The sequence below is a fragment of the Trachemys scripta genome, chromosome 4 (genome assembly GCF_013100865.1).
Source record: "Trachemys scripta elegans isolate TJP31775 chromosome 4, CAS_Tse_1.0, whole genome shotgun sequence".
Lineage (NCBI taxonomy): Eukaryota > Metazoa > Chordata > Testudines > Emydidae > Trachemys > Trachemys scripta.
The window spans coordinates 74804771-74831952 of record NC_048301.1 but is presented as its reverse complement, the minus strand read 5'-3'; the positions used below and the strand labels follow the sequence as shown (position 1 = coordinate 74831952).

Genomic DNA, 27182 nt, shown 5'->3' with positions numbered 1-27182 from the left:
CTCGCCGCGGTTCGCCGTCCCGGGCCAATGGGGGCGGCGGGAAGTGGCGCGGGCCGAGGGATGTGCTGGCTGCGGCTTCCCGCCGCCCCCATTGGCCTGGGACGGCGAACCGCGGCCAGTGGGGGCCGCGATCGGCCGAACCTGTCGCGTCAGCAGGTAAATAAACTGGCCCGGCCTGCTAGGCTGCTTACCCTGGTGAGCCGCGTGCCGAACGTTGCCGACCCCGGTTATATATTATTTCTATTATCATAGTTCCTAAGAGCCTGAAGTCAAGGACCAGGGCCCCATTGTGCTGGGTGCTAACACATTCTATTAAGATATATTGCAGCCAGAAAGGAACTTGCACAATAGAGGAAACTTCATATGGGAGCTCTTAATTTGGATGGTGGGGGTCATCATTAAATAATAAAAAGGATATTGTCTGTAAGATTACTTCACCAGTTATTTCTTCTTGCTGGGCAGAAATGTAGGATTTTCTTGGCACTGTATTGAATATGCAGCAAACCCCCTGCTGCAAGTATTAATACAAGCAGCCTTGTGAAGGATGCACAAAAAAAGATTCTCACCATTAAAAGGATCATTTGGAGGAGGTGGGAAATTGGGGAAAACTTGATATTCAGGATCTTTGAGAGAAAAAATGCAGTTTTTGAAGTTGCTTATTAAAGGTCTAATGAGGTAGACTGTGCTCTATTCAAGTTTAGATTGTGATTCACCCTAGAAATTCTTGGGACTGCTCCATAATCAAAGAGAGTTCTACCCCTGCTCTTCAGGTCCCAATAAACATTAAAGAAAATAAGCCTAAAAACTGGCATTTCAGAAAATGTGAGCATCTGAAATCTGAGAGCTGTTCCTGCACATGTCAACTGCTAGTGTCACCAAGACACACCAGTAGACATGCAGACTATTTTAGTAGTGTAAGTGGCATTAGGTAAAGGTGGATAAGGCAGCCACCTTTGAAGTGTGAGGAAAAAGAACCCAAAGACTCTTTAAGGAAATGGTGAGGCTCCATACCTTCTTCCAGCAAATAACTTTGGATATGTAAAGTTTATTTTCCTCCCAATACTAGCAGAATTATAGTACAGCAACTTTTCACTTAGTCGTTCCGGTTAACGTTGTTTCATTGTTACGTTGCTGATCAATTAGGGAACATGCTCGTTTAAAGTGGTGCAATGCTCCCTTATAACGTCGTTGACAGCCGTCTGTTTTGTCCACGGCTTGCAGGAAGAGCAGCCCGTTGGAGCTAGCTGGTGGGGGCTTGGAACCAGGGTAGACCGGCAGCCCCCCGTCAGCTCCCCACTCCCCTAAGTTCCCTGGGTGGCAGCCGCCCAGCAGGCTATCAATTGCCCAGCAGTTCATCTGTCCCTCCCCCCACTGCCATGTGCTGATCCTGCACTCTGCCTTGGAGCTGCTCCCGGGAGCCTCCTGCTTGGTGTGTGGGGGGGGAGGAAGAGGGGAGGCTAATGTCAAGGTGTCCCCATTCCCCCTGCTCCTGCACCCCATTTACCCCATCTCCGTGGTGGGGGGAATGACAGGCCAGGGCTCAGGATGGAGGGAACTTCCTGGGAGCAGTTGCTGTCTCAACTTGATGATCTACTTAACAAGGCATTCCCTCCATTCGTGCTGCCTTGTAGAGGTGTTAGGCTACAGTAACAACAATGGTTGAACCCTTGAGGGCTCAGCCAAAAGTTAGTTCATCATTTAGCAGCAGGCATTCCCTGGGAAATATCCCACCCTCTTCCACCCTCTGACTCCACCACCTCAACCAAGCTTCACAATCATCATCGCTGTGCACAGTATTAAATTGTTTGTTCAAAACTTAGACTGTGTGTGTGTATGTATGTATATGTGTATATATGTGTGTGTGTGTGTGTGTGTGTGTGTGTGTATGTATATGTATAAAAAAAAAATAATGTAGTCTTTTGTCTGGTGAAAAATTTTTCCCTGGAACCTAACTCCCCCTCTCCCCGCCCCGAAGTACATTCTTATGGGGAAATTGGATTTGCTTAACATCGTTTCACTTAGTCGCATTTTTCAGAACATAACCACAACGTTAAGTGAGGAGTTACTGTATGTATTTAATTGGAGTTTCTTTCCTGCAATACTGTAAGTGTTGGCAGTTATTGGGCAGTGTTTCTAGACTATTAGAAGTATTCCTAGTTCTTTGTTGGCTGAGATTCAAAGGCTTCCCTGCAAAACTGCGTCAGCTTCTCCTTTCCCAACTCCCAAACCCTTTCTTCCCCCACCTCCAAATAAGTCTTGTTTTCTCCTCTGCTTCTCTGTCCTAGCCTGGATGTCAGCATCTGAATAGCGAGCTGGAATGTAAAAGTTGAGAGTCAAAATGCCTGCAATTTCATTCCCATCTAATGGTTCCTTTGCAGCTGCCTTCCCCCACATCTTCGGCTCCAAACAGAGTTGGCACACTCAGTGAGAACAGAGTTGTCTGTCTTGTCTCTTGCCAACTGAGCTGGCTTCCTTATGCTGGCAGTGCATTGAAATAAGAGCTTTAAAGTCTTAAAAGGGACCCCCTAGTTAAAATTCAGATGGAGTAAATAACTCTCTGAAATCGATCTTTGCGTCTCTTATAGGGTTTTCTATTTAACGGTGTAATAACTTTTTTTTCCACATAGAATAAACTTAGTCTTGTTGAAGTTAATATTTTATCCCTCTCTATTACAATGTCAGCATTTGTCTTTTTTATTTGTGTGCCCATTTTGTGTCAAGATTGTGCATTTGCTGTTTTTTATTCTATTTCCACTCTAAAATGGTGGCTCAGAGCTGGCTCTCTGCTTGTTGGCCAACGACTGACTATGAAAAGCAAAATACTTTCAAGCAGAGAGTAGCAAATGAGAATCATGCCATGCTAGCTTGGTTTAAAATGTCTGCTAGTTCCCTTTCCCCACAAGTCATTCCATCCCTTCTACTCCACTTTTTCTGAAGCCCATCACTAGATACAAAGTCATTATCAGGCAATGACAGAAATTGACATTAGGAAATGGGGTTGGCATGAAGGTTTTACGGAACTGTGAATTATGAAAAAGAAAATCAGACTTTTTGAAAGGCTACTTCTCCCAAGAGTTAGGGTATTGACCAAAGAGATCTACCTTAACTAAATTCCAGCTCTGGTACTTACATTCTGACTGCCTGCATTCCCCTTTTATAGTTTTAATTGACCCTGATCTGATCGAACATCCTCTCTGCTTTTACAGAAATGGAGCAGTGTGAGCAACCCACTCTTCCTTCCATTAATCCCACCACAGTCTCAAGGCTTCACTGCTATAGTCCTGACATATGACAGGGTGGAAAGCCTCTTCCGAGTCATCACTGAGGTGTCCAAGGTGCCCAGTCTATCCAAGCTGTTAGTCGTCTGGAATAATCAGAATAAGAATCCACCAGAAGGTAAGGTGTGCATGTTGGAGGGAGGTGGTACATGTTAGAGTAGTGGCAGAACACCTACTGTACATCTAGTGCAATGCAACCTCTCTTTTTATGTACTTTTAAACATAACTATTTTAAACTATTTTGTAATACTTTTCAAATAAAAAAAAACCTGGTACGTTTTCATGACACTTCTTTTTAAAAGTTGCAAAATACAAAAGGCCAAATTACACTTTTAAAAGGATCTGTGCTGGTGTTGCCTTTGCCAGCTGCTGATTCAACAGCAAGCCATGCAAATTTCTCAATGGAGGATTTTTTCCAAAAAAGCCCATAACATACTGAATGAACGTCATTAACGTTTGCTTTGAGGGGGGTGGCGCCTTAATTTGTCTACACTCATTTGATTTTTCTCTACAGACACTATTAAGCACAGTGAACACTTGTTCCACTAAACTATTTGTTCTCTGTAAACAAAACAAATTTGGCTTGATGCAGGAATACAGTTTGGACATTTTGTGGTTATAAAATAAATGAACATTTTGATTGATGAAATAAAACCTGAGACATTCTGTGGGTCCAGAAAGAAGTTTCTGGGACATTGGGTTATCATATAAAAACTCTGAGACTGTCCTGATAAGTGAGGTGAATGGTCTTTTTATTTAAATATTTATGTATAAAACACAGATGATTGTTTATATCAGTGATGAACAGACCTCATGGAATTTGAGGACTTTTGAACCTCGCAGTCTTATTTTGAATTCATGGGTTTATAAAATTATTTGATGCTCATGAACCTTTTTTCATGTCATTTAAATCCATATTATTTTCAAGGCAGCTTTGGTTTCAAAAACATACCAAAGAAAAGTGTTTGCTCTGTATTGGAGGTAAAGAGCCACCTGCTCCAAAAATCAGAACATGACAAGTAGGTGCCCTATATACAGTGTCTATTTAGAATTTTTCTCTTCCTCCCCTTTCTTTATCTTGCAAGCTCTCTGTATTTTTCACTCTACTTGTTTTCTTCTCTCTTCCCCCATTGAATTTCCTCTGATCTGTTTCCTTTTTTCAGTCTTTCCTAACCTGAATGTGAACTCTCTGATGTTAGCGTGCAAATGAAACTTTCCAACCCACAATGTCTGAGTGACCTTTAATTTAAGAAAAATAACCTTACCTCTCCTTAGCATCCTCCCTAAAATATGAAGGAGATGCTCTTTGGGTAAGAGTGCTTCCTCTAACTAGAATAACTGTTCTAAAATATTAAAATCTATGGCTGTAGAACCCTATGAATTATTAATAATCTCTCTTCTGTCCCCAGTAACCAATAAAATGAATCTTCGAGACAACTCTTTGGGTTTGTAATATTCCTATATAATAACGTACTGACCTGAGAGTCAAACTGGCCATTTATGTATGTTAGGTACAATGTTAAACTGAGTTCCTGATCACTTGCACTCATTTAAGATTCCATGGCACTTTTGCAGGAGTCAGGCTATTAACCTCATTGTCCTGACCCATTTCCAATTTTGGTGCATTGCATTCTGCCTCTTTATATTCTTATTCCAGTTTAAATTGGACACAGCATTCATTTCTTGTCTCAAACGGTTGTTTAGTACTGCTGTGTAAAACACGCTAGATGTGGTTGCCCATCACTGACAAATGAAGTGATTCTTGCATTTAATCGTGGTTGGTAATCATTTGAGATTAAAAGTGTTGCATATAAATGGAAGGTGTTGTTTTTGTGTACTCTGAAGTTTTTATTGAAAACAAATTCATAACGTAGTTGAGCTATTACTCCAGTAGAGTAAACACTGCACACAGCGTGAATATAACAAAAAATATTGATTTCTGCCCCAAATGGGTTGTTTCCATATATTCTTTCCTGTAAGAAAAGGAAGGTAAGGGAGAATTGAAACAAACTACTGATTTGAAAAATCTCATATTAATAATAATTTTTAATAATCCTAGTGGTGTAAATTCTTTTTATAGGCATATTAATTTTCTGTCTTCCTTATGTTTCCTCAGATATTATTAAATCATAAATCATCTCCAAAAAGAATGCATTTGCCTATGAACCTAATGATCATAGGTCCCATTTGAGAGCTTTGGTTATTGGGCTGTTAGGTTCAAACTGGTCTTTCATGGTAGTAAATATGTGTTTTAATAAATTATATTTCCTCATGTGGCTCTTATCTCCCCCCCCCCCTTTGTCCATTTATTTTTAACACTTTGATAACCCATGTAATCTCCTGGACTGCAGCTGAGGAGAGGGCAGTTTGAGTAAGTTAATTTAATTTGTTTTAATACAGATCCATGCAGTGAGTTCCACCTGGCTCTTCAGTGGGGTAGCAGGCCTTGGCTGCACTTAGTCACTCGTTCCGTTTCTCTATTAGCGATTCTAATCCTTGGACTTCAAAGCTTCTGCCATTTATAGCCTATTAAATCCAGGAAGTTTCTGATGGATTAGGGCAAGGAATGAGTTTGAAGTTTGTAATGTGCACCACTGTCACTGATAAGGTCTAGTTTATTACTCTACGGTAGTATCAGCACGTTTATGGCTATTCTTTTTTAATTGGTTATTGTAAAGCTGGAACAGTTAACGTACTAGTGCATCAAATGCAGGATTTCCTGGTCATTGCCATATAGGGGACACATTTCTGGGTCAGCTGTGCAAAGGCAAATCAGGGCTTCTGCTGTCAGAGACAGTGGGTTTTTCGATATGCATAAATGGTGGCTGGGATGAAAACATCAAAGTAATTTTCCCTTGTGATGACTTGCAGTAAATTCAGATTTGAACCCAGGTCTCCAGAGGTAAGGCTAGTTTGGTGCTACATAAGCATGTCACTTAACTGTTCTTTACTTTCCCATGTCTGCTCCAGAGTAATTTTATAAATTAAAACTATACCAAATGCTGTTCCTGCTTAATTAAAATGATCACTCACTTTAAGACTGGGTTGTATAATCAAGGGTTTTATATTTGCACAGAATATCACATAACTAAACAGTCAAAAAGAAGCAAAATGAACTCTCTCTTCTCTATCTAGGAAAGAAAAGGGTCAAATTAAATGCAAATTTTAAAATCCCTGTAGATGCTGTTAATGGATGAAATGTGACTTTATAGAAGCCGAACCAGAGTTCTCTAGGCTTATGAACAATACAGAATAAAAATACATTTTCAAAATTGAAGATGCCATAATGTTCACTAAAAACTCCCCATCTCCAAAAGACTAGAATACTCCCCAGTCAGGCCCCAAATTATTAATAGCCTAAGTAGAAAGATAAACTTTGCAATGGATCCTAAAAGTCAACAACTACAGACTCTGTCAGACCCAGGGTTGAAAGTGAATTCCAGTCAAAGGGCCTCTACCAAGAATGTCCTGCTTTTTGGCCCCTGATATAAGAATTTGAAGCTGATCTTAATTGCTGCCATGTGATATAGGGACAGATGGCGTCTCAGATATGGGGGACCCAAACTCTTTGATTGGTTTAGTTAGAATGTTGTAGTGAAACTGCAACTGATGATGCTTCTGAGGAACTGTCCCAGATTGAGATGTCACTAGAGGAGATTTTGGAACTAACTGATAAATTAAATAGTAATAAGTCTCCAGGACCAGATCACATTCACCCAAGAGTTTTGAAGGAACTCAGACTTAAAATTGCAGCACCAACAAGTATGGTGTGTAGCCTATCATTTAAATTAGCTTCTCTACCAGATGACTGGAGGATAGCTAATGTGACATCATTTTTTAAAAAGGCTCCTGAGGCAATCCTGAGAATTACAGGCTGGTAAACCTAACTTGAGTATCAGGCAAATTGGTTGAAACTATAGTGAAGAACAGAATTATCAGACACCTACAATGAACACAATTTGTTTCCGAAAAGTAAACACAGCTTTTGTAACTGAAAATTATGTCTCCCCAATCTATTAGAATTCTTTGAGGGGGTCAACAGATATGTGGACAATGTAGATCCAGTGTAGATTGTGTGTATGGACTTTCAGAAGGCCTTTGACGAGGTCCCTCACCAAACAAAGGCTCTTAAGCAAAGTAAGCAGTCATGGGATAAGAGGGAAGGTCCTCTCCTGGTTAAAACACAGGAATCAGAGTAGGAATAAATGGTTAGTTTTCAGAATGGAGAGAGGTGAGTAGTGGTGTCCCCCAAAGATCTTTACTGGGACAAGTGCGGTTCAACATATTCATAAATGATTTGAAAAAGGGGTAAACAGTAATGTGGCAAAATTTGCAAATGATACAAAACTACTCAAGATAGTTAAGTGCAAAGCAGACTGAAGAGTTGCAAAGGGATCTCTCAAAACTGAGTGATTGGGGATCAAAATGGCAGATGAAATTCAGTGTTGATAAATGCAAAGTAATGCACATTGAAAAACATAATCCCAATTATACATACAAAATGAGGGAGTCTAAATTAGCTGTTACCACTCAAGAAAGAGATCTTGGAGTCATTGTGGATAGTTCTCTGAAAACATCCCCTCAATGTGCAGAAGCAGTCAAAAAAGCTAACGATGTTGGGAACCATTAGGAAAGGGATAGATAATAAGACAGAAAATATATATAAATACATGGTATGCCCGGATCTTGAATACTGCATGCAGTTCTGGTCACCCCATCTCAAAAAAGATATATTAGAATGGAAAAAGGTACAGAGAAGAGCAACAAAAATGAATAAGGATTTGTAACATAAGAATGGCCATACTGGGTCAGACCAAAGATTCATTTAGCCCAGTATCCTGTCTTCTGACAGTGGCCAATGCCAGATGCCCCAGAGGGAATGAACAGAACAAATAATCAAGTGATTCATCCACTGTTGCCCATTCCCAGCTTCTGGCAAACAGAGGCTAGGGACACCATCCCTGCACATCCTGGCTAATAGCCATTGATGGACCTATCATCCATGAATTTATCTAGTTCTTTTTTGAACCCTGTTATAGTCTTGGCCTTCACAAATCCTCTGGCAAGGAGTTCCACAGGTTGACTGTGTTGTGTGGAAAAAATACTTCCTTGTTTTGTTTTAAACTTTCTGCTTATTACTTTCATTTGGTGACCCCTAGTTCTTGTGTTCTGAGAAGGAGTAAATAACACTTCCTTATTCACTTTGTCCATACCAGTAATGATTTTATAGACCTCTATCCTATTCCCCCTTAGTTGTCTCTTTTCCAAGCTGAAAAGTTCCAGTCTTATTAATCTCTCCTAATATGGAAGCCTTTCCATACCCCTAATCATTTTTGTTTCCCTTTTCTGAACCTTTTCCAATTCCAATATATCTGTTTTGAGATGGGGCGACCAGAATTCCACGCAGTATTCAAGATGTGGGTGTACCATGGATTTATATAAAGACAATATATTTTCTATCTTATTATCTATTTCTTTCTTAATGATTCTCAATATTCTGTTAGCTTTTTTGACTACCACTGCACATTGAATGGATGTTTTCAGAGAACTATCCACAATCACTCCAAGATCTCTTTCTTGAGTGGTAACAGCTAATTTAGACCCCATCATTTTATATGCATAGTTGGGATTATGTTTTCCAATGTGCATTACTTTGCATTTATCAACATTGAATTTCATCTGCCATTTTGTTGCCCAGTCTCACCCGGTTTTGAGAGATCCTTTTGTAACTCTTCGCAGTCTGCTTGGGACTTAACTATCTTGAGTAGTTTTGAATCATCTGCAAATTTTGCCACCTTGCTGTTTACCCCTTTTTCCAGATTATTTATGAATATGTTAAATAGGACTGGTTCCAGTACAGACCCCTGAGGGACAACACTATTTACCTCTCTCCATTCTGAAAACTGACCATTTATTGCTACCCTTTTGTTTCCTATCTCTGAACCAGTTACCAATTCATGAGAGGACCTTCCCTCTTATGCAAAGTAAACTGTTATAGGATAAAAGCCTTTGGTGAGGGACCATGTCAAAGGCTTTCTGAAAATCTAAATACACTATATCCACTGGATCCCCCTTGTCCACATGCTTGTTGACCCCCCTCAAAGAATTCTAGTAGATTGGTGAGGAATGATTTCCTGTTACAAAAACCATGTTGACTCTTCCCCAACAAATTTTGTTCTTTCTATAGTTTCAACCAGTTTGCCCGGTACTGAAGTCAGGCTTACCAGCCTGTAATTGCCAGGATCACCTCTGGAGCCTCTTTTAAAAGTCGGTGTCATATTAGCTATCCTCCAGTCATACAGAAGCTGATTTAAATGATAGGTTACAAACTACAGTTAGTAGATTTGCAATTTCACGTTTGAGTTCCTTCGGAAGTCTTGGGTGGATACCATCTGGTCCTGGTGACTTATTACTATTTAATTTATCGGTTAGTTCCAAAATCTCCTCTATTGACAGCTCAGTCTGGGACAGTTCCTCAAATTTGTCACCTAAAAAGATTGGCTCAGGTTTGGGAATTTCCCTCACATCCTCAGCTGTGAAGACTGATGCAAAGAATTCATTTAGTTTCTCCACAATGGCCTCATCGTCCTTGAGTGCTCGTTTAGCATCTCAATCATCCAGTGGCCCACTGGTTATTTAGCAGGCTTCCTGCTTCTGATGTACTTGAAATTTCTTTTTTGCTAATACTTTTTGAGTCTTTGGCTAGCTGTTCTTCCAATTCTTTTTTGGCCTTCCTAATTATATTTTTACATTTCATTTGCCAGAGTTTATGCTCCTTTCTATTTTCCTCACTAAGACTTAACTTCCGCTTTTTAAAGGATGCCTTTTTGTCTCTCAGTGCTTCTCTTGGTTAGCCATGGTGGCACTTTTTTGGTTCTCTTACTGTGTTTTTTAATTTGGGGCATATATTTAAGTCGAGCCTCTATTATGGTGTCTTTAAAAAGTTTCCATGCAGCTTTCAGGGATTTCACTTTTGTCACTGTACCTTTTAATTTCTGTATAACTAATTTCCTCATTTGTGTGTATTCTCCCCTTTGTATTCCCGCCTGTTAGAACAGCTTCTATATGAGGAGAGATTAAAAACTCTGGGACTTTTCAGCATGGAAAAGAGGTGACTAAGGGAGGGTATGATAGTGGTTTTTAAAATCATGAATGGTGTGGAAAAAGCAAATAAAGAAGTGTTTACTATTTCACATAACACACCAACCAGGTGTGGTTACCCAATGAAATTAATAGACCGGTTTAAACAAGCAAAAGGAAGTAGTTCTTTTCACAATGCACAGTCAACCTATGAAACTCATTGCCAGGGGATGGTGTGAAGTCCAAAGTATAACTTGGCTCAAAAAATAATTAGATAAGTCCATAGAGGATAAGTCCATTAATGGCTATTAGCCAAGATGGTCAGAGATGCAACACCATGCTCTGGGTGTCCATAGACTCTAATTGCCAGAAGCTGGGAGAGGAGGAAAGGGGATGGATCACTTGATAATTGCCCTGTTCTGTTAATTCCTTCTGAAGCACCTGGTACTGGCTGCTGTCAGAAGACAGGGTCCTTGGCTAGATGGCCCATCAGCATGACCCAGTATGGCTGTTCTTCTTTTATGTTCTCACCTGCCTCTTCCCAAAACTCACCAGAGTCAGGAAGGCTGCAAGGAGCTCTGGGATGGGCAGGGAACTTGCATCACTTTTCAGTGTGTTTTTTGTTTTGGTTTTTTAAATAAATTTGTGCTCCTTACTTTTAACACATGCAATTATGGAGGCCAATTTTCAGAGGCTAAAGAAAATCAGTGTCCTATTTTTTGATGGTTTCTATAACTGTGCAAGAAACTAAAAATAGGCCATGGGATTAATCCAGTTTATTCAGAATTGAAAATGAGGCTTGATTGATTGATAATTAATTGGATGCCAAATTTTGCAATTGGTCAGCCAGTTGAAAATGTTAATTTTAAATGGGTTAAACGTAACCAAATACATCCTTTAAATAAATACATGCTGGTGGTGTCTATCCACATAAATTTTCTCCCCCTTCCTATGAAGTGATCACCTACTGTCTACTCAGTGTTGTTGCATGACTAAGCATACCTTAGTAACTGCCATATAAATCACCTGTGACTTCTGTAAGGGAGTTTTAGCTACCCTCAGACCTGTTCATATGAAATAGGAAAAAGCGGATGTAGCACTTGAAAAACAATTATATAGACGATTTCTAGTCTGAATAGCATAGGTGCTGGAACTAGAGGTGCTGGGAATGCTCAGTTGCAGGGCCGGTGCAACCACTAGGTGAACTAGGCGGTCGCCTAGGGCAAGGAGGTGGAGTGGAGGTGAGCTGGGGCAGGGGGGCACGGGGAGGCCGCCCGCAGTAACGGGGGGGGGGCGCACTGGGGAACCCTCCCTGCCCCAGATCACCTCCACTCTGCCTCCTCCGCTGAGCACACAGCCCCTGCTCTAATTCTCCTCCAATTGGCGCCGCAAGCCTGGGAGGGGAGGAGAATTAGAGCGGTGCCGGCGTACTCAGCGGAGTGGAGGTGAGCTGGGGCAGGATCAGCTGCCGTGCGGGGGGCTCCCCGGGTGGTGGGCAGGGTTAGGTGCCGCAGAGGGGGCTCCTCTGGTGCGGGGGGTGGGTGGACATGGTTAGCTGCCGCGGGGGGGTAGGGTGGGGGGGGGTTAGCTGGGTGGGGGAGTGGCGCAAGGTGGAAGTTTCGCCTACGGTGCGAAACTTCCTTGCACCGGCCCTGCTTGGTTGAAGTGGTTTTCATTATGTACAGGGTTTACAGTTTGATTCGATGGCTCTCAGTATCCCCATTATATAAATTGTTCCAGCACCCCTGTGAACACTGGAAAGGTGGCATGTCTTCCTTAAAATAAAAAATTAAAAATATGTAAACTCTTAAATTATAATGTACAAAAAGAGCAAACTGCTTTAAGTATAGTACTTTGCATACTTTATGTTTACTTAGCATTTTTCATCTGAGCATCTCAAAACACTTGGCAAAACACATCCTGTGAGCTATATTCCCATTTTACCGTTTTAGATAGTGAGGTAAGAGAGAGGTTAAGTTTGGTGTGCAAGGTCATACAGTGAATTCTTCTTCTTCCGCCTATTACTAACATGATGAAAACCATGCCAGTGAATCCGAGTCAGGGAGAGGAACCAGGAACCCTTACTTCTAGATCCATGTTCTACCTGTAATAGAACATCTCCCTTCTGGCATTTTTTGTTTGGAATAATAATAATAATAATAATAAATAGGGCTGTCGATTCATCACAGTTAACTCACGTGATTAACTCAAAAAATTAATCGTGATAAAAAAATTAATCATGATTATTCGCAGTTTTAATCACACCATTAAACAATAGAATACCAATTGAAATTTATTAAATATTTTTGGATGTTTTTCTACATTTTCAAATATACTGATTTCAGTTACAACACAGAATACAAAGTGTGCACTGCTCACTTTATATTATTTTTGATTAGATATTTGCACTGTAAAAACAATAAAAGAGATAGTATTTTTCACTTCACCTCATACAAGTACTGTAGTGCAATCTCTTTATCCTGAAAATGCAACTTACAAATGTAGGGCTTTTTGTTACATAACTGCCTCAAAAACAAAACAATGTAAAACTTTAGAGCCTACAAGTCCACTCAGTCCTACTTCTCGTTTGCTAAGACAAACAAGTTTGTTTACATTTAAGGGAGATAATGCTGCCCACTTCTTATTTACAATGTCACCATAAAGCAAGAACAGGCGTTCACATGGGAGTTTTGTAGCCAGCATTGCGAGGTATTTACGTGCCAGATACACTAAACATTCGTATGCCCCTTCATGCTTCAGCTACCATTCCAAAGGACATGCTTCCATGCTGATGATGCTTGATTTAAAAAAAAAAAAAAAGCGTTAATTAAATTTGTGACTGAACTCCTTGGGGGAGAATTTTAGGTCTCCGACTCTGTTTTAGCTGCATTTTGCCATATATTTCATGTTCTAGCAGTCTCGGATGATGACTCAGCACGTTGTTCATTCTAAGAACCCTTTCGCTGCAGATTTGACAAAAATGTAAAGAAGGTACCAATGTGAGATTTCTAAAGATAGCTACAGTATTGACCCAAGGTTTAAGAATCTGAAGTGCCTTCCAAAATCTGAGAGGGATGAGGTGTGGAGCATGCTTTCAGAAGTCTTAAAAGAGCAACACTCTCTGATGCAGAAACTACAGAACCCAAACCACCAAAAAAGAAAATCAACCTTCTGCTGGTGGCATCTAACTCAGATTATGAAAATGAATATGCGTCAGTCCTCACTGCTTTGGACTGTTATCGAGCAGAACCTGTCATCAGCATGGACGTATGTCCTCTGGAATGGTGGATGAAGCATGAAGGGACATATGAATCTTTAGCATACCTGGCATGTAAATACCTTGCGACGTCAGCTGCAACAGTGCCATGCGAATGCCTGTTCTCACTTTCAGGTGACATTGTGAACAAGAAGACGACAGCATTATCTCCTGCAAATGTAAAAAATCTTGTTTGAGCGATTGGCTGAACAAGAAATGGGACTGAGTGGACTTGTAGGCTCTAAAGTTTTACATTGTTCTATTTTTGAATGCAGTTATTTTTTGTAGATTATTCTACATTTGTAAGTTCAACTTCCATAATAAAGAAATTGCGCTACAGTACTTGTATTAGGTGAATTGAAAAATACTATTTTGTTTTTTACAGTGAAAATATTTTTATTAAAGTGAGCACTGTACACTTTGTATTCTGTGTTGTAATTAAAATCCATATATATGAAAATGTAGAAAACATCAAATAGTTAAATGGGATTCTGTTGTTTAACAGTACAATTAATGATGATTAATTTTTTTTAATCGCTTGACAGCCCTATTAATAATAATAAAGTTAGGGGGGAAAGCATTAATTTGGATTTTAAGATCTGCAATCTTCCATCTTGAGCTGTGATCTTATTAGATTCTGTAAAGTAAGCTTAGCTTGGGCTTTTCCAGTTCCCCCCAAAACCAAGGTGCCTACAAGCAGTGGCAATGGTGATTCAGTCATTGCTAAGCCTATGTCCCAGTATAGTGTTAGATGACATGCTTTTCGATGACACAGGAAAACAAGTTCCCGGTTCCTTGCCTTTGAACCCATGTCATGAGCAATGTTCTAGGAATCAAATTTAATTACAGCTGCAGAAGAATGCACTAACAGCAAAAAAAAAACTTTTGAAGACCACATGAAATTTTAGTGGCGTTTGTATTTAATTTCTTGGTAAGAGTGGTGGATTTTTGTTTTGAAACAAAATTGAGAAGAAATCACCTGGCTGATAACCATTTAAAAACATGTCTAATTTTGAACGTAACCCCTTTTCACTTACCCTTTAAACACATCTCTCTGATCCTGGTCTTACAGTCACTTTTGACCGCATGGAATATGAACCGTATGTAAATGGGTTGTCAGCCCAGCTGTAGTGCCAGCAGACAAACATGACTTTACGTGTACGGTATTAATAAAAAATGGTTTAAAGCTTTGAAATATTATAGGAGAAAGTGATGTTTTTCACTCGCTCTGCATTTACTAAAATAAATATTGTGGTCTAAGTGTCTGCTGCTGGAATATTTGTGTAGGCAGAAATGTTTTTTTTTTAATTCTCTCCATCCTATCAAATACTTCCCTCCTCCCTTTTTGCTCACATTTAAGTCTAAATTACTGGTTTTGAAGTTTAAGAAAATACATACAGCATGTGATAGAAGTTTCCAACAAGTTTTCTCCAGCACCCTCCATGTTTGTTCCCAGGCCTATGACTTTGGAGGGTGTTTACTTTGGATGGTCATCACTGTGGCTATTACTTTGTGCTGCAATTTCATTTATTCATGATATTACATAGTGCCATCAGCCCAAAATGCTGCTCTACACTATATTTTTTAATTGTGTTGAGATTGGCTTATTTAGACATTAGTATCGCCTCCACCATTGTTTATTTGGTGGATACTGTGGACTAAAAGGGTGGATGGGGTAGACAGGACAAAGTTAATACTTTGTCCTTCTGTAATGTTATCTTTTAGTTTTTACACAACATATGTAATATGAAGGAACCACGCAAGGAGATACAAATAGCCACGTTTCCTAAGTGTATGGAACATTTAAGGCCTAGTTACAAATACACGCTTCTGCTCTAGCAGGGTTCTGGTGGCTTCCGAAACATAGAAGACAGTCAGGGGCTCACAAACTATTTAAATTGGTATTACCCCATTCATATACACAGGTATGTTTCTTCTAAAAGGTCTCAAAGTGTCTTACAAACATTAAACCTTACACCACCTTTGTGAGGTAGATGCATATGATTATAGATAAAAGGAAGCAGAGGTGTAAGTGACTTACACATTAGAGAGTAAATGGGTAGCAGAGCTGTGAATAGAACATTAGAGTCCTAACTCCTGATAAATGGTTCTATTACAGCTTGCTATCTCCTGATGTTAGGATGACTAGTAAAATGAAAAATGTTTGGAGTTTTTATTGAACATTACTAGGGAAAATAAATGTTCTCAGTGCTGAATCAGACATTGAATTTCAATGACTTTTTCCTTGTAAAAGAACCTGAGATTAGCAGTGGGTGAATGGAGGGAGTTCTCTTGCACTGAGTTGTAAGTCATGGTGATAATGGTTAGGATTAGAGACCCAGCGCTCTGCTCAAATCAGTTGGATCATCTACTAGCATGGAGAGCAAGGAAGGCGAGAGTTGTTTTAAACCATCCATCTTCCTTACTAACCTAAATAGAGAAAATAATCAATACAACTTTATTCCATATTTGCTTAGACACAACCTTGCTCTAAGCTGTGCAGAAATCATCTGTTCTGAGAATTTGTATTAAAATACTAATGATTGCCATGAAAAATTATTAGTCTTCTATTCATTAAATAATAGCAACTCTGTTTCTGTTGTTTTTACAAATGAAAAGTGAAATCTAGAATTTGCTTGCTTCAAGGGCTTTGACTGGAATCTAACTAGGACAAAGGATTTCCTAAAACTGTTTCTGGTTAGAACAATGCAGCTTTCACATGCTTAACTACCGATGACCTGAATGGCTGAGAGGCAGTAGCTTTTGTTTAGCACTGTAGTATGTAGTGCTGGATGAGTGTGAACACACAGTTTGATTGCTATTCAGGGATATAAAAAGTTCATATAGATGAATTCTTCACCTACTCTCCAAGCCCCACGGATTCTTTCATTTCCCCCATATTACTTTATCCTCCATAGCTTTGAGACCCCAAGTCACTTGCTGCCTCCTTTCAGCTGATGACTGGTTGTGACTTACTTTGGAGTCTGCAGATTGAGCTGTGGTGCTGACAAACTGAGTGTTGCAAGTCATTCGAGCACCCACCAGTGTTAATTTCACTGCCTTCCAAAACGAGGGAGAGACTGGAATCAGATGTAAACCACTTGTGTGGCAAAGGCAGAGCATGGGTCCCACAAAACTACCCAGATGAAAATGAATTTTCTAAAGTGTTTGTGTGTGTTTGTTCTATAGTCTCTCAAGAACCACCTCAGGGTAGGAATCTGAAATAATCATATTTCCAGTAAATATCATGCTGTTGCTTCTCATTTCTTTTGGCCACTCACACATGCCAACCCCTCCTTCCAAAATATCTTTCCAAGAAAAACCTGCTCCTGAAGATTCTTCAGTGTGGTTTGGAAAGGGGGTTTTGTTTTCCCAGTAAAGTAGTCTTGTGTTTGGACGCCAGTGCTTATGAACTGTGCAAAGCTCTGGGAGTTTTTTGAGTATTGTATCAGCCATAAAGTTTGAGAGCTCTAGCTGGCAGTGAGAACATGCACATTCACCCACAGCAGCAAGCTCCGCTTGTGTAAGTTTTGGAATGAAGTGGGTGTGTGTTCCCCTGTGGAACTAACAGTATTACAGTGTCTCTGCTCTTTAATTAGGTTCTGAACTCATTTTAGTGTTAATGGACTGACAGTGGGAAAAGGGTGAATGTCTGTTTACTTGCAAGTCGTAAAAAGAAGCAGAGCTGGGACTCAACTCTGGGGGCTGATTCTGGACTTCTACAGAGTTGGGAATGTGTGCATGTATAATTTGTACATCCCTCCCCACCACATTCATTGTCACTGCTGATGACATCCAGTCTTGATTTGAAGACTTCAAAAGGTGGAGAATCCACCACTTGTCTTGGTAGTTTGTTCCAATGGTTAATCACCCTCACTGTTAGAAATATAGAAATAAGGTACTATATATATATATAATTTTAATTTGTCTGGCATCAGCTTCCAAAAATTGGTTCTTTTTATGTTTTCTTCACTCAGTTGAAAAGCTCTTTTGTACCCAGTCTTTTCTGCACATGAAGGGACTTATACAATGTAATCAAGTCATCTTTCTTTTTGATAAACTAAACAGATTGCGTTCTTCAAGTATGCCACTGTGTTAAGGCATTTTCTCTAGCCTTCTAATCACTTTTGTGGCTATTTTCTACAGCTGCTTCAGTTTTTCCACAGTCTTTTAAAAATGTGTACGCTAGAACTTCCAATGTCGGTCTCACCCAAAAAGTATAACACAGTCCAAAGGCTGGAAATTGAAGCTAGATAAATTCAGGTGGGAAGTAAGGCATACATTTTTAACATTGAGGGTAATTAACCATTGAAACTAATTTACAAAAGGTTGTAGTGGATTCTCCATCACTGACAATTTTGAAATCAAGATTGGATTTTTTTTCCCTATAAGCTCTGCTCTAGGAATTATTTTGGAGATGTTCTGTGGCCTGTGCCATACAGGAGGTCAGACTATATGATAACACTGGTCCCTTCTGTCTTTGGAATCTATAAATGCCCTATACAGAGGTAAAGTCACCTCCCTGCTTTTACTCACTACTCTACTCTTTAGATATCCAAAGATCACATTGGGCTTTTTTTGCCACAGCATTGCACTGGGAGTTGCTTGTCGACTGTGATCCCTAAATCCTTTTCCGAGTCATTGCTTTCTCAGACAGAGTCCCCTGTTATGTAGCTATGGACTACATTCCTTGTTCTTGGATGTATAACTTTTTGTATTTGGCTCTATTAAAACACATTATTTTGAATAGGCCTATCTTACCAAGAAACGTATGTCACTCTGTATGGCTGCCCTGTCCTCATCATTATTTACTGTTCTGCCAATCTTTGTGCCATCTGCAGATTTTATCAGCAGCGATTTTATATTTGCTTTGAGGTCACTGAAAATGTTGAATAATGTCAAGACTACTACCAGTCCCTGCAGTACCCTGTTAGATGCATCCACATTCAATTATGATTCCCCGTGGACCTTATGAGGTCTGTCAGCCAGTTCTTAATACATTTAACATGTGCCTCCCTACTTTTAATGCTCTTGAATCTCGTTACTTCCTTGCATAATCCACTCCATCATTAATACCAGTCTTCAATGTCCAATTGTCTGTTATCCCACAAATATCTGTATCATCTTCTACACTTTCTCTTATGCACCCTTCTTAATGAGGTCACTACCCTCTCCTCATTCCAATTGTCCTAAAAAACAACTGTGACTACAAGAGATCAGCCAACCAGTGTTGGCTGGGTTGTGGAGTAGGCAAGGTTAGCTCTCTGTTTTTTTTTTTTTTATTTATTTTTTTTATTTTAAAAAGCTTTTAGATAATTTGATACTGTTGCGAACCATCAATTTTGCAATAGCTACCATTGTTAACCTTTTGCATTAGAAAGATTGTTTTTAAACATGCAAATTTAGAAAATGAAGAGCTGATGCTTAATATTGAAATCTTAGCTCTATTACTTTGTGCTTATTACAATATTTTTAATTACTCAAGCTATGTCTCTGATAGAATAGAATACAATGTTTTGCAACAATAGATGCATGTGTAGCATGTTGTAATATATTTTAACTGCAAATAAGTGTTAATGCAGTTGTTTCAATTACCAAATTTAAGCCCAGAAACCCAAACTGTAATATTCTCACGGCAAAGTTGACATGCTCCATTTGCATATGTATACTTTATTACGAATTAAACTATTGCATATAATTTGTCATAGTTCGTGTAATAGGGTGTACTTGTATAATTCTTTTTTTAGCTTGGTTTAATCCTGATACCTTAGATTTTTCAGAACCCCCCCCCCATAAATTAATTTTCTCATATGTGATAATTCAATCTGTAACCATTAATGGCAATGAACTTTTTAGCAATCTCTGTTTTTCTCTGATGCATTTAGTTTTTAGCTCTGTTTGGAGCTGTAAAGAGTAAACTCCCCTTCAAATTCTTTGAGCTGAACAGATTCTGAACAGGTGATTACTTTCTGCCTCCCTCAATTCTCCCTACAGTTTCAATTGGATAAAATATTCTTATTTGCTTCCTGTCTTAAGTTGTCACATAGTATTGCTATGTCCTGTTAAACAGTTCCCACATACCGCGATAGTGGTGGCTGCATTTCAGTGATAGGCCTAGTAACCCCTGTGTATATATATTTGTAAAGATCTTAATTGCACTGTGGAAATATAACAGGTTATCTCTCTGGTTGCTATTTTTGCCTAGTTGAAAATAAGATACAGTAACTACTTGCTTAACGTTGTAGTTATGTTCCTGAAAAATGTGACTTTAAGCGAAACTATGTTAAGCGAATCCAATTTCCCCATAAGAATTAATGTAAATGGGGGTGGGGGTTAGGTTCCAGGGAAATTTTTTTCACCAGACAAAACACTCTCTCTCTCTAAGGGCTTGTCTATACTTACCGCGCTGGTTCGGCGGCAGGCAATCGAACTTCTGGGTTCGATTTATCGCGTCTAGTCTGGACGCGATAAATCGAACTCAGAAGTGCTCCCCGTCGACTCCGGTAATCCTGCTCGCCGCGAGGAGTACGCGGAGTCGACGGGGGAGCCTGCCTGCCGGGTCTGGACGGGGGTAAGTTCGAACTAAGGTATGTCGACTTCAGCTACGTTATTCACGTAGCTGAAGTTGCGTACCTTAGTTCGATTTGGGGGTTTAGTGTAGACCAAGCCTAAGTTTTAAACAAACAATTTAATACTGTACACCGCGATGATGATTGTGAAGCTTGGTTGAGGTGGTGGAGTCAGAGGGTGGAAGAGGGTGGAATATTTCCCAGGGAATGCCTTACTGCTAAATGATGAACTAGCTTTTGGCTGAGCCGTCAAGGGTTAACCCATTGTTGTTAATGTAGCCTCACACTCTACAAGGCAGCACAAATGGAGGGAGGGGAGACAGCATGGCAGACAGAGACACACACCCTGTGTGAGCGAGAGAGAGAGAGAGAGAGAGATGCACATTGCTCCTTTAAGTACACTTACCCCACTCTAAGTAAACTGCCTTGTTAAATAGATCATCAAGTTGAGACAGCAACTGCTCCCAGGAAGCTCCCTCCATCCTGAGCCCTGTCCTGTCATCCCCCCACCATGGAGATGGGGTAAATGTGGTGCAGGAACAGGGGGAAAGGGGGACACCCTGACATTAGCGCCCCACCTCCCCCGCACAGCAAGCAGGAGGCTCCCAGGAGCAGCTCCAAGGCAGAGGTCAGGAGCAGCACATGGCAGTGGGGGAGGGACAGCTGAACTGCCAGGCAATTGCTAGCCTGCTGGGCGGCTGCCGCACAGAGAACTTTGTGGAGCGGGGAGCTGACGGTGGGTTGCTGGTCCACCCTGGTTCCAAGCTCCCACCAGCTAGCTGCAATGAGCTGCTCTTCCTGCAAGCAATGGACAAAGCAGGCAGCTGCCAAATGACATTATAAGGGAGCATTGCACAACTTTAAACCAGCATGTTCCCTAATTAATCAGCAACGAAACAATGTTAACCGGGATGACTCTAAGTGAGGAGTTACTGTATAAATCAAACACCCTCAACCTTTTGTGAGGGGTTAGAATACTGAAGGGAAAAATCAAGCCGAGGATGGGACGCAGTCTTAATAAGAATCAAAATCTAATAGTGAATTCTTTCTCTCTCAATGTTTCTCCTCAGACTCTCTATGGCCAAAGATTCGAGTTCCACTGAAGGTTGTGAAGACCACAGAAAACAAGCTTAGTAACCGCTTCTTCCCCTATGATGAGATTGAAACGGAGGCCGTCTTGGCCATTGATGATGATATCATCATGTTGACCTCTGATGAACTGCAGTTTGGTTATGAGGTAAGAGGATTAGTTTTTTTCCTCACTGTGTTATGCTATTTGCCTAACACTGTGTGTATATATAAGTATCGCATGGGGAAGAGGGCAAGATGATCAGCTGGTATAAGTCGTCATAGCTCCATTGACTTCAGTAAATCAGTGCCAATTTACACCCGCTGACAATCTGGCCTAAAAAAGGTTGGGGGCTCATAACTTTTTGAAAAGCCTTTTAGCTATAGGAAAATTCTTAGCCAACAGTAAATACCTTGTAAATGGCCTGTCAGTGCCATGAGTCTCCAGAAAATTCTGTATACTTTAAACAAAAGAAATCCCTGCTAGGTGGGAATGGAGTCTATGGCTCTTCAATTTCAGTAACTTCTATTGGCATGACAAGTCTTAGAGGTTTTGCCAAAGTTAATACCTCAAGTCTGTTTCTATGGGAGAGAGTCACAGTAAATAAGGTTCACATGTGTCCATTCTGTATTATTGCTTATCTTGGATTTGGTGGGTCCAGCTGTGACAATTTGTTCTGTGACCAATAGAAATATTGTTGCATTGCTCTAGAATATTTTTAGCAGCTAAGCACCTTCAAATAAATGAATGATTCTCAGTAAGCATAACACCTGAGCTATTCTAACAAATGGGAATCAAATGTGACTGAAAGCTTTCTGTTTACTGGTCTCTTAGATCAGTAGCTAGCAGTTGCTCCACTGGATAGTACTTTATCTACACCTCCTTTTTGTATGAAGTAGTGGACAAGCAAGGTCCAGAGGTTAAGTATTAAGAACAGGAAAGGCCTCCTGAGGGGAAAGTGTTTAGCACTAGGTGCGGCACAACAAAAAAGGAGGTTGATATGGGCTGTCAAGTGGGAGATGCACAAGACACATGGTGGAGGCAGTGAGGACGCAGTGGTTGCAGTTACAATGATGGTATCAACAAATAGAAAAATAGAGTCCCAATCAATTAGCCATGGCATTAGAAGGAAGGTGAAATTTTCAAACCTGTACCTGAGTCATCTGTCAAAATGACCACACATTTAAAGGGAAGTAGTCAGTTTCACTTGCTTCTGAAATTTAGGTTTTAAAGAAAGGGGTTGAAATTTCTCTTTTATGGTATTTTTCTCCTTCCTTTTTTATATTTGGGTATATGACACAGTATATAGAATCTGACATTACTATAACACCTGTGTAAAAACAACAATGCTCTGTGTTGTGGAAATAGAAGCCTTTTTTCCAAAACTAGTATTAGTAGAAATATTGGGTGAATTTAAATTTTCTTTTAAAACCAAGTCAGGAGAGGGTGGGTTTTTGTTGTTTGTATGTATGTATTATTTACACTTTGCTGGAGAATGGGGAGTTCAAACAGAATGACACTGGGCTTAATACGTGAGAGCTGGACCGTGACACCGAGGAGTTAATTTCATTGCCCAGAGTGAAATAACAAAATCGAACAGCATAAAATACTGGAAAGTAAAATAAATGTTGCAATCTTTTGGCTGTTACTAATCTAACCTGCTGACATAGGCTTTTGTCAAGATGTATAACTTTAGTATCCCTGTAATGTGAATCCTCCCCAAGTGAGAGAAACTTTTAGCCAATTACCAGTTTTTGGATTCAAGAAGTTATTTGTGGAAACTTAAATATGTTGACTTAAACAATAACAATTTTTTTAAAGTAGTGGAGACAGAGTGCCACATGTCTTCACAGGGAAATATGTCCCTTGGGAGTGTAACAATTACATGTTAGTATGTGAGACATGAAAGGAGAACTAAAAGAAGACAATTGTGGGAAGGGTTCTTTATGGCCATGTTGGTCTATACTGCATTTTCCCCTTGATATTCCCCCATTGCTAATGACAGTTCATCTCCATCATTGGAAAGTCTGCTGCCCTGAGCATTTTAAACACTATACTGCATAGAACTGTTCTGAAAAGGGTTAGATAGCAAAATGGTGATATCATTGGCAGCCAGCAGAGCCCTGTCTATATTAGTGCTTCTACTTTTGCTACCAGCTGTGGGGCTGAACTGGTGGTGTAGTAATGGTGGAAAGTTTTAGAGGAGAAAAATGTCATGTTAACAGAGCTTCTGACTGGCGTGCGGTGTAAACACTGCCTCCGTTACCAGTTTAATTCTCACGTCACCATAAGTCTGGCTCAAACTGAAACAAAAATAAATACAAGAAAACCTAAAAAGTTTCCTAAGTAGTTCCAAAATGAACCTTCATTACTGGTGGTGCAAAGCTCTGAGGGATTCTGTTTAAAGACTCTAACTGAAGGTCACTACTGCAGGTGATCTTAGGTTGTATTTCAGCAAAAAATCATGAGAATCAAAAATAAGGAGTGTGCATATCCACAGAAGTAATACTTTACACATACATAACAAAACACTTCACAGGTGTTAAGTCTCTTATGCCCCCATGTTAGGAGATTATTATCCTCATAGGGAAAATTGTGGCAAAAAGTAGTGTAAGTGACTTCCTCAAGTTTACAGTTACTAAGTATCAGGAATTTAAATCAGGTACTCATGACTCCCCATCTGCTCTAACCATTAGACCACGTTATCCAGTCCAGGGCTTGTCTGCATGGAGACTTAGTGAATGGCAAGCCAGTGTGTAATTGTATAGCACACTAGGCTGTTGTGTGCTGAGTTGCCATGTTTGAAACAGCAGTATGTCAAAGGATACTAGGGAACTTCTAGCACACAGTAGGTGACTTAGTGTTCAGCAGGCTAGTGTACTGTAGATTTACACCCTGGCTTGTTGCACAGTAATTCTGCATGTAGAGAAACCCTTATTTGCCTGCTGTGGGCCAGATGCGTGGATTGCAGGACTGCCTGAGTAACAGCTTGCATGGGTGAATTTAGCTGTTTGATACAGCATTACCTTGTCTGGGAGACATATTTTGCAGTCCCCTAGTTTAACTGTAAAACCATTCTAGTTTAATACATTGCCATGTAGATAGAATAGTAAAATACCTTATCAAACATGTAACTGAAGCAAACCAAGGCTAGTTTGAATCAATATATTTTTAGATTACTATTTTTTTTGTGTGTTTTTGTTTTTGAAATACATACAAAATCATACAAAATCATACTTTTTGAATCATACAAAAGTATGGCAACTTATTTTACTTATACAATTTTCCCTCTTAAGGCCATGGGTAATACAGTTCCTGCTCTCCAGCCCAGAAATCAGGGACTGCAGATTGATCTTCTCTGGCCCTGAGTGTCTTTGACTTGCTTGACAGGCCTGAACTGGCTACCAGATGTTTAAATTGTCTTCAGCCTGTGATAATTTATTTATCTGTTTATGTATTTTACCAGGAAAGTATCTCTTGAGTTCTTGACTCATTTTCAGGGGAATCCAGAGGGAATAGTAGCAGCATATAATGTTACAAGAAAGTTTTCTTTTAAAAGTAGGTCTGCTTCAGTCACAAGAAGCATTTGGAAACGTGACATTTAGGTACTTTCTTCGCTTCTCCCCTCATCCTTGAGACTCTGTTTTTAAACATGTGGCAAAACCCCTCTGTCACACAGATTTATGTGGATGTATAGGATCTTTAAAAAAAATAAAAATAAAACTCAAAACAAACCCCCCGCAACTTTGATCTCCATACAATTTCAGCCATAAAAAATTATAGTAACACTCAGTGTCAGACATTTTTTACTTGTTAAAAGTGAACTTTTACAGTTCAGTGATTTATTACATAATGTAAAAACTATAGGCGCAAGCTGCTCCTGTCTGCTGCTGTTCTAAGGAGGTGCAGGAATACCTAAAATATTGTAAATTGAAATAGGATCTCTGTAGAAACCTGTGACACAATTTCACCAAAGTAGAGGCACTGACAAACTAAAGTGCTAAACAGAACGAGACAACTTTTCTAAACATTCATTAGCCTCTGCTATTTTCATTTCAAGGCAGATTATTAAAAAAGTCAAGGAACTAAATATATTCAGATCATCATCATTTAAAAAAAAATTGAGGGAAATCCATTGTTTTTTTTCTTTTGAGCAAGGAACTTGGAGCCTGCTCTTTAGGATACAATTGGGTGGTTGTGTGGTCTCAAGGCAAATTGCTTCACCTTTCTGTGTCTCAGTTTGTCCATCTGTAAAAAAGGGATAATAGTTTCCAAACATGGATTTTGGGAGGACTTATTGAGAACTATATAGCACTTTACAACTTCAAGTACTGTATAACCATTGAATACTAAAATAATAAGAAAAAAATACGTAAAATGGAATTATTTTATTCCTTCCAAGCTATTTTTGCTCTGAAGTTTTTCAGATTGCATTTTCTCTGTATGTACCTAGGAAAAAGAGTTGGCCACAGTTGGTTGGAATTGTAAACATATTGCCTGCTTCTGTTAGATGGTCTTCTTGCCTTGCCCCAATGTTCACTTTGAAGGTCTTAATTTTTCTGCCATACTTCAAAAGTAAAAAATCATGGCCTGATCACTGATGAATTTATTATACCCATTACATCCATATTAATCAAAAAGTGATCTTAATTAAAGTTTTGGATAGCCCCATTAAAAGGGTTCTTCTTAGTACAGTCTTTCTCCCCTTCAAAGCAGGAATAATGTAACCATTTGCTTTCTAAAGGAGATCTGTATGTTGTGTTAGTTTCGAACCTATATGCCACCTCGTGGGACTTCTCTAAACTGACTCTGCTGGATCCATAACATTCACAGAGATTTTGTTGCGGTTAAAATTTTTTTTGCAAATTGGAATCATGGAAAGCATCCATTGTCTTTGTCTGGGATTCTTATTTATGTTGTTTAACAGCAACGCTAGCGAGAAAAGCCTGCCCGTGGAGTGAGAGAAAGATACAGAGCCCTGATTTATTGCATTGTCCTTAATGCACATAGGATAGTAACAGCATTTCACTTTTATAGGACTGCACTTTATCTTGCCTTCTTCTGGAACTACTTTATTCCTTCTGCTACTGGTTCTAAAATAGATCAGAAAACTCTTAATTTGGTGCATCCATTGCTGATATCTTTCTTACAATAGCAGCTTTCATCCATTGTACTGTACAAGAAGAAATCACTCAAGTCACCTCTGGAATGGACTGTGGCAGCTGTTTTCTTACTGCACAGCAAGACTACACAATAGTTTTGGGCCAAGAAGTAAAGCACACTGGATCTAAGTGAAACTACAGAGGGCACTTTAGCTAGACATAATATAAACACTCATTTTGGAATCAGGCTTGGACACTTGGATTAATATCCTGTTCTTGTGTAGAACACTCTAAGATCTTTAATAAGCCCAGATTGTCAGAACTTCTGTTTGAAATCTCATCTGCAAACTATCCTGATGCCAAAGAAAGATAGGAAAGAGGCTAATATGGCTCCATCGGGGCTCTTTATTCAGCTGAAAATCAAACAGGAATCCTACAAAAAGTGGAAACATGGACAGATTACTAAGGAGGAGTACAAAAGAATAGCACAAGCATCTAGCAGACAAAATCAGAAAGAGTAAAGCACAATATGAGTTACAACTAGCAAGAGACATAAAAGGCAAGAAGAAGAGGGTCTATAAATATATTAGGAGCAAGAGAAAAATGAAGGCTAGTGTAAGTCTTCTACTTAGCAGGGAAGAAGAGCTAATAATGCACAACATCAAGAAAGCTGAGGTGTTTAATGCCTCTTTTGCTTCAGTCATCACTAAAAAGGTTAATGGTGACCAGAGAGTTAACACAGTTAATATTAACAACAAGGGGGAAGGAACAGATTAAAGAATATTTAGATAAGTTATAATAATATATGGAGATATACTGATCTCATAG

General features: G+C 39.6%; 1 protein-coding gene across 1 annotated transcript in view; it reads left to right on the top strand.

The window, feature by feature from the left end:
* Window positions 1-27182, top strand: part of EXT2 (exostosin glycosyltransferase 2) — a 94360-nt gene that overhangs the window by 49037 nt on the left and 18141 nt on the right. The window contains exons 9-10 of the mRNA XM_034769614.1: window positions 3207-3396; window positions 21254-21420. Of these exons, the coding sequence (XP_034625505.1) occupies window positions 3207-3396; window positions 21254-21420 (357 nt within the window). The remainder of the gene's footprint in view (window positions 1-3206; window positions 3397-21253; window positions 21421-27182) is intronic.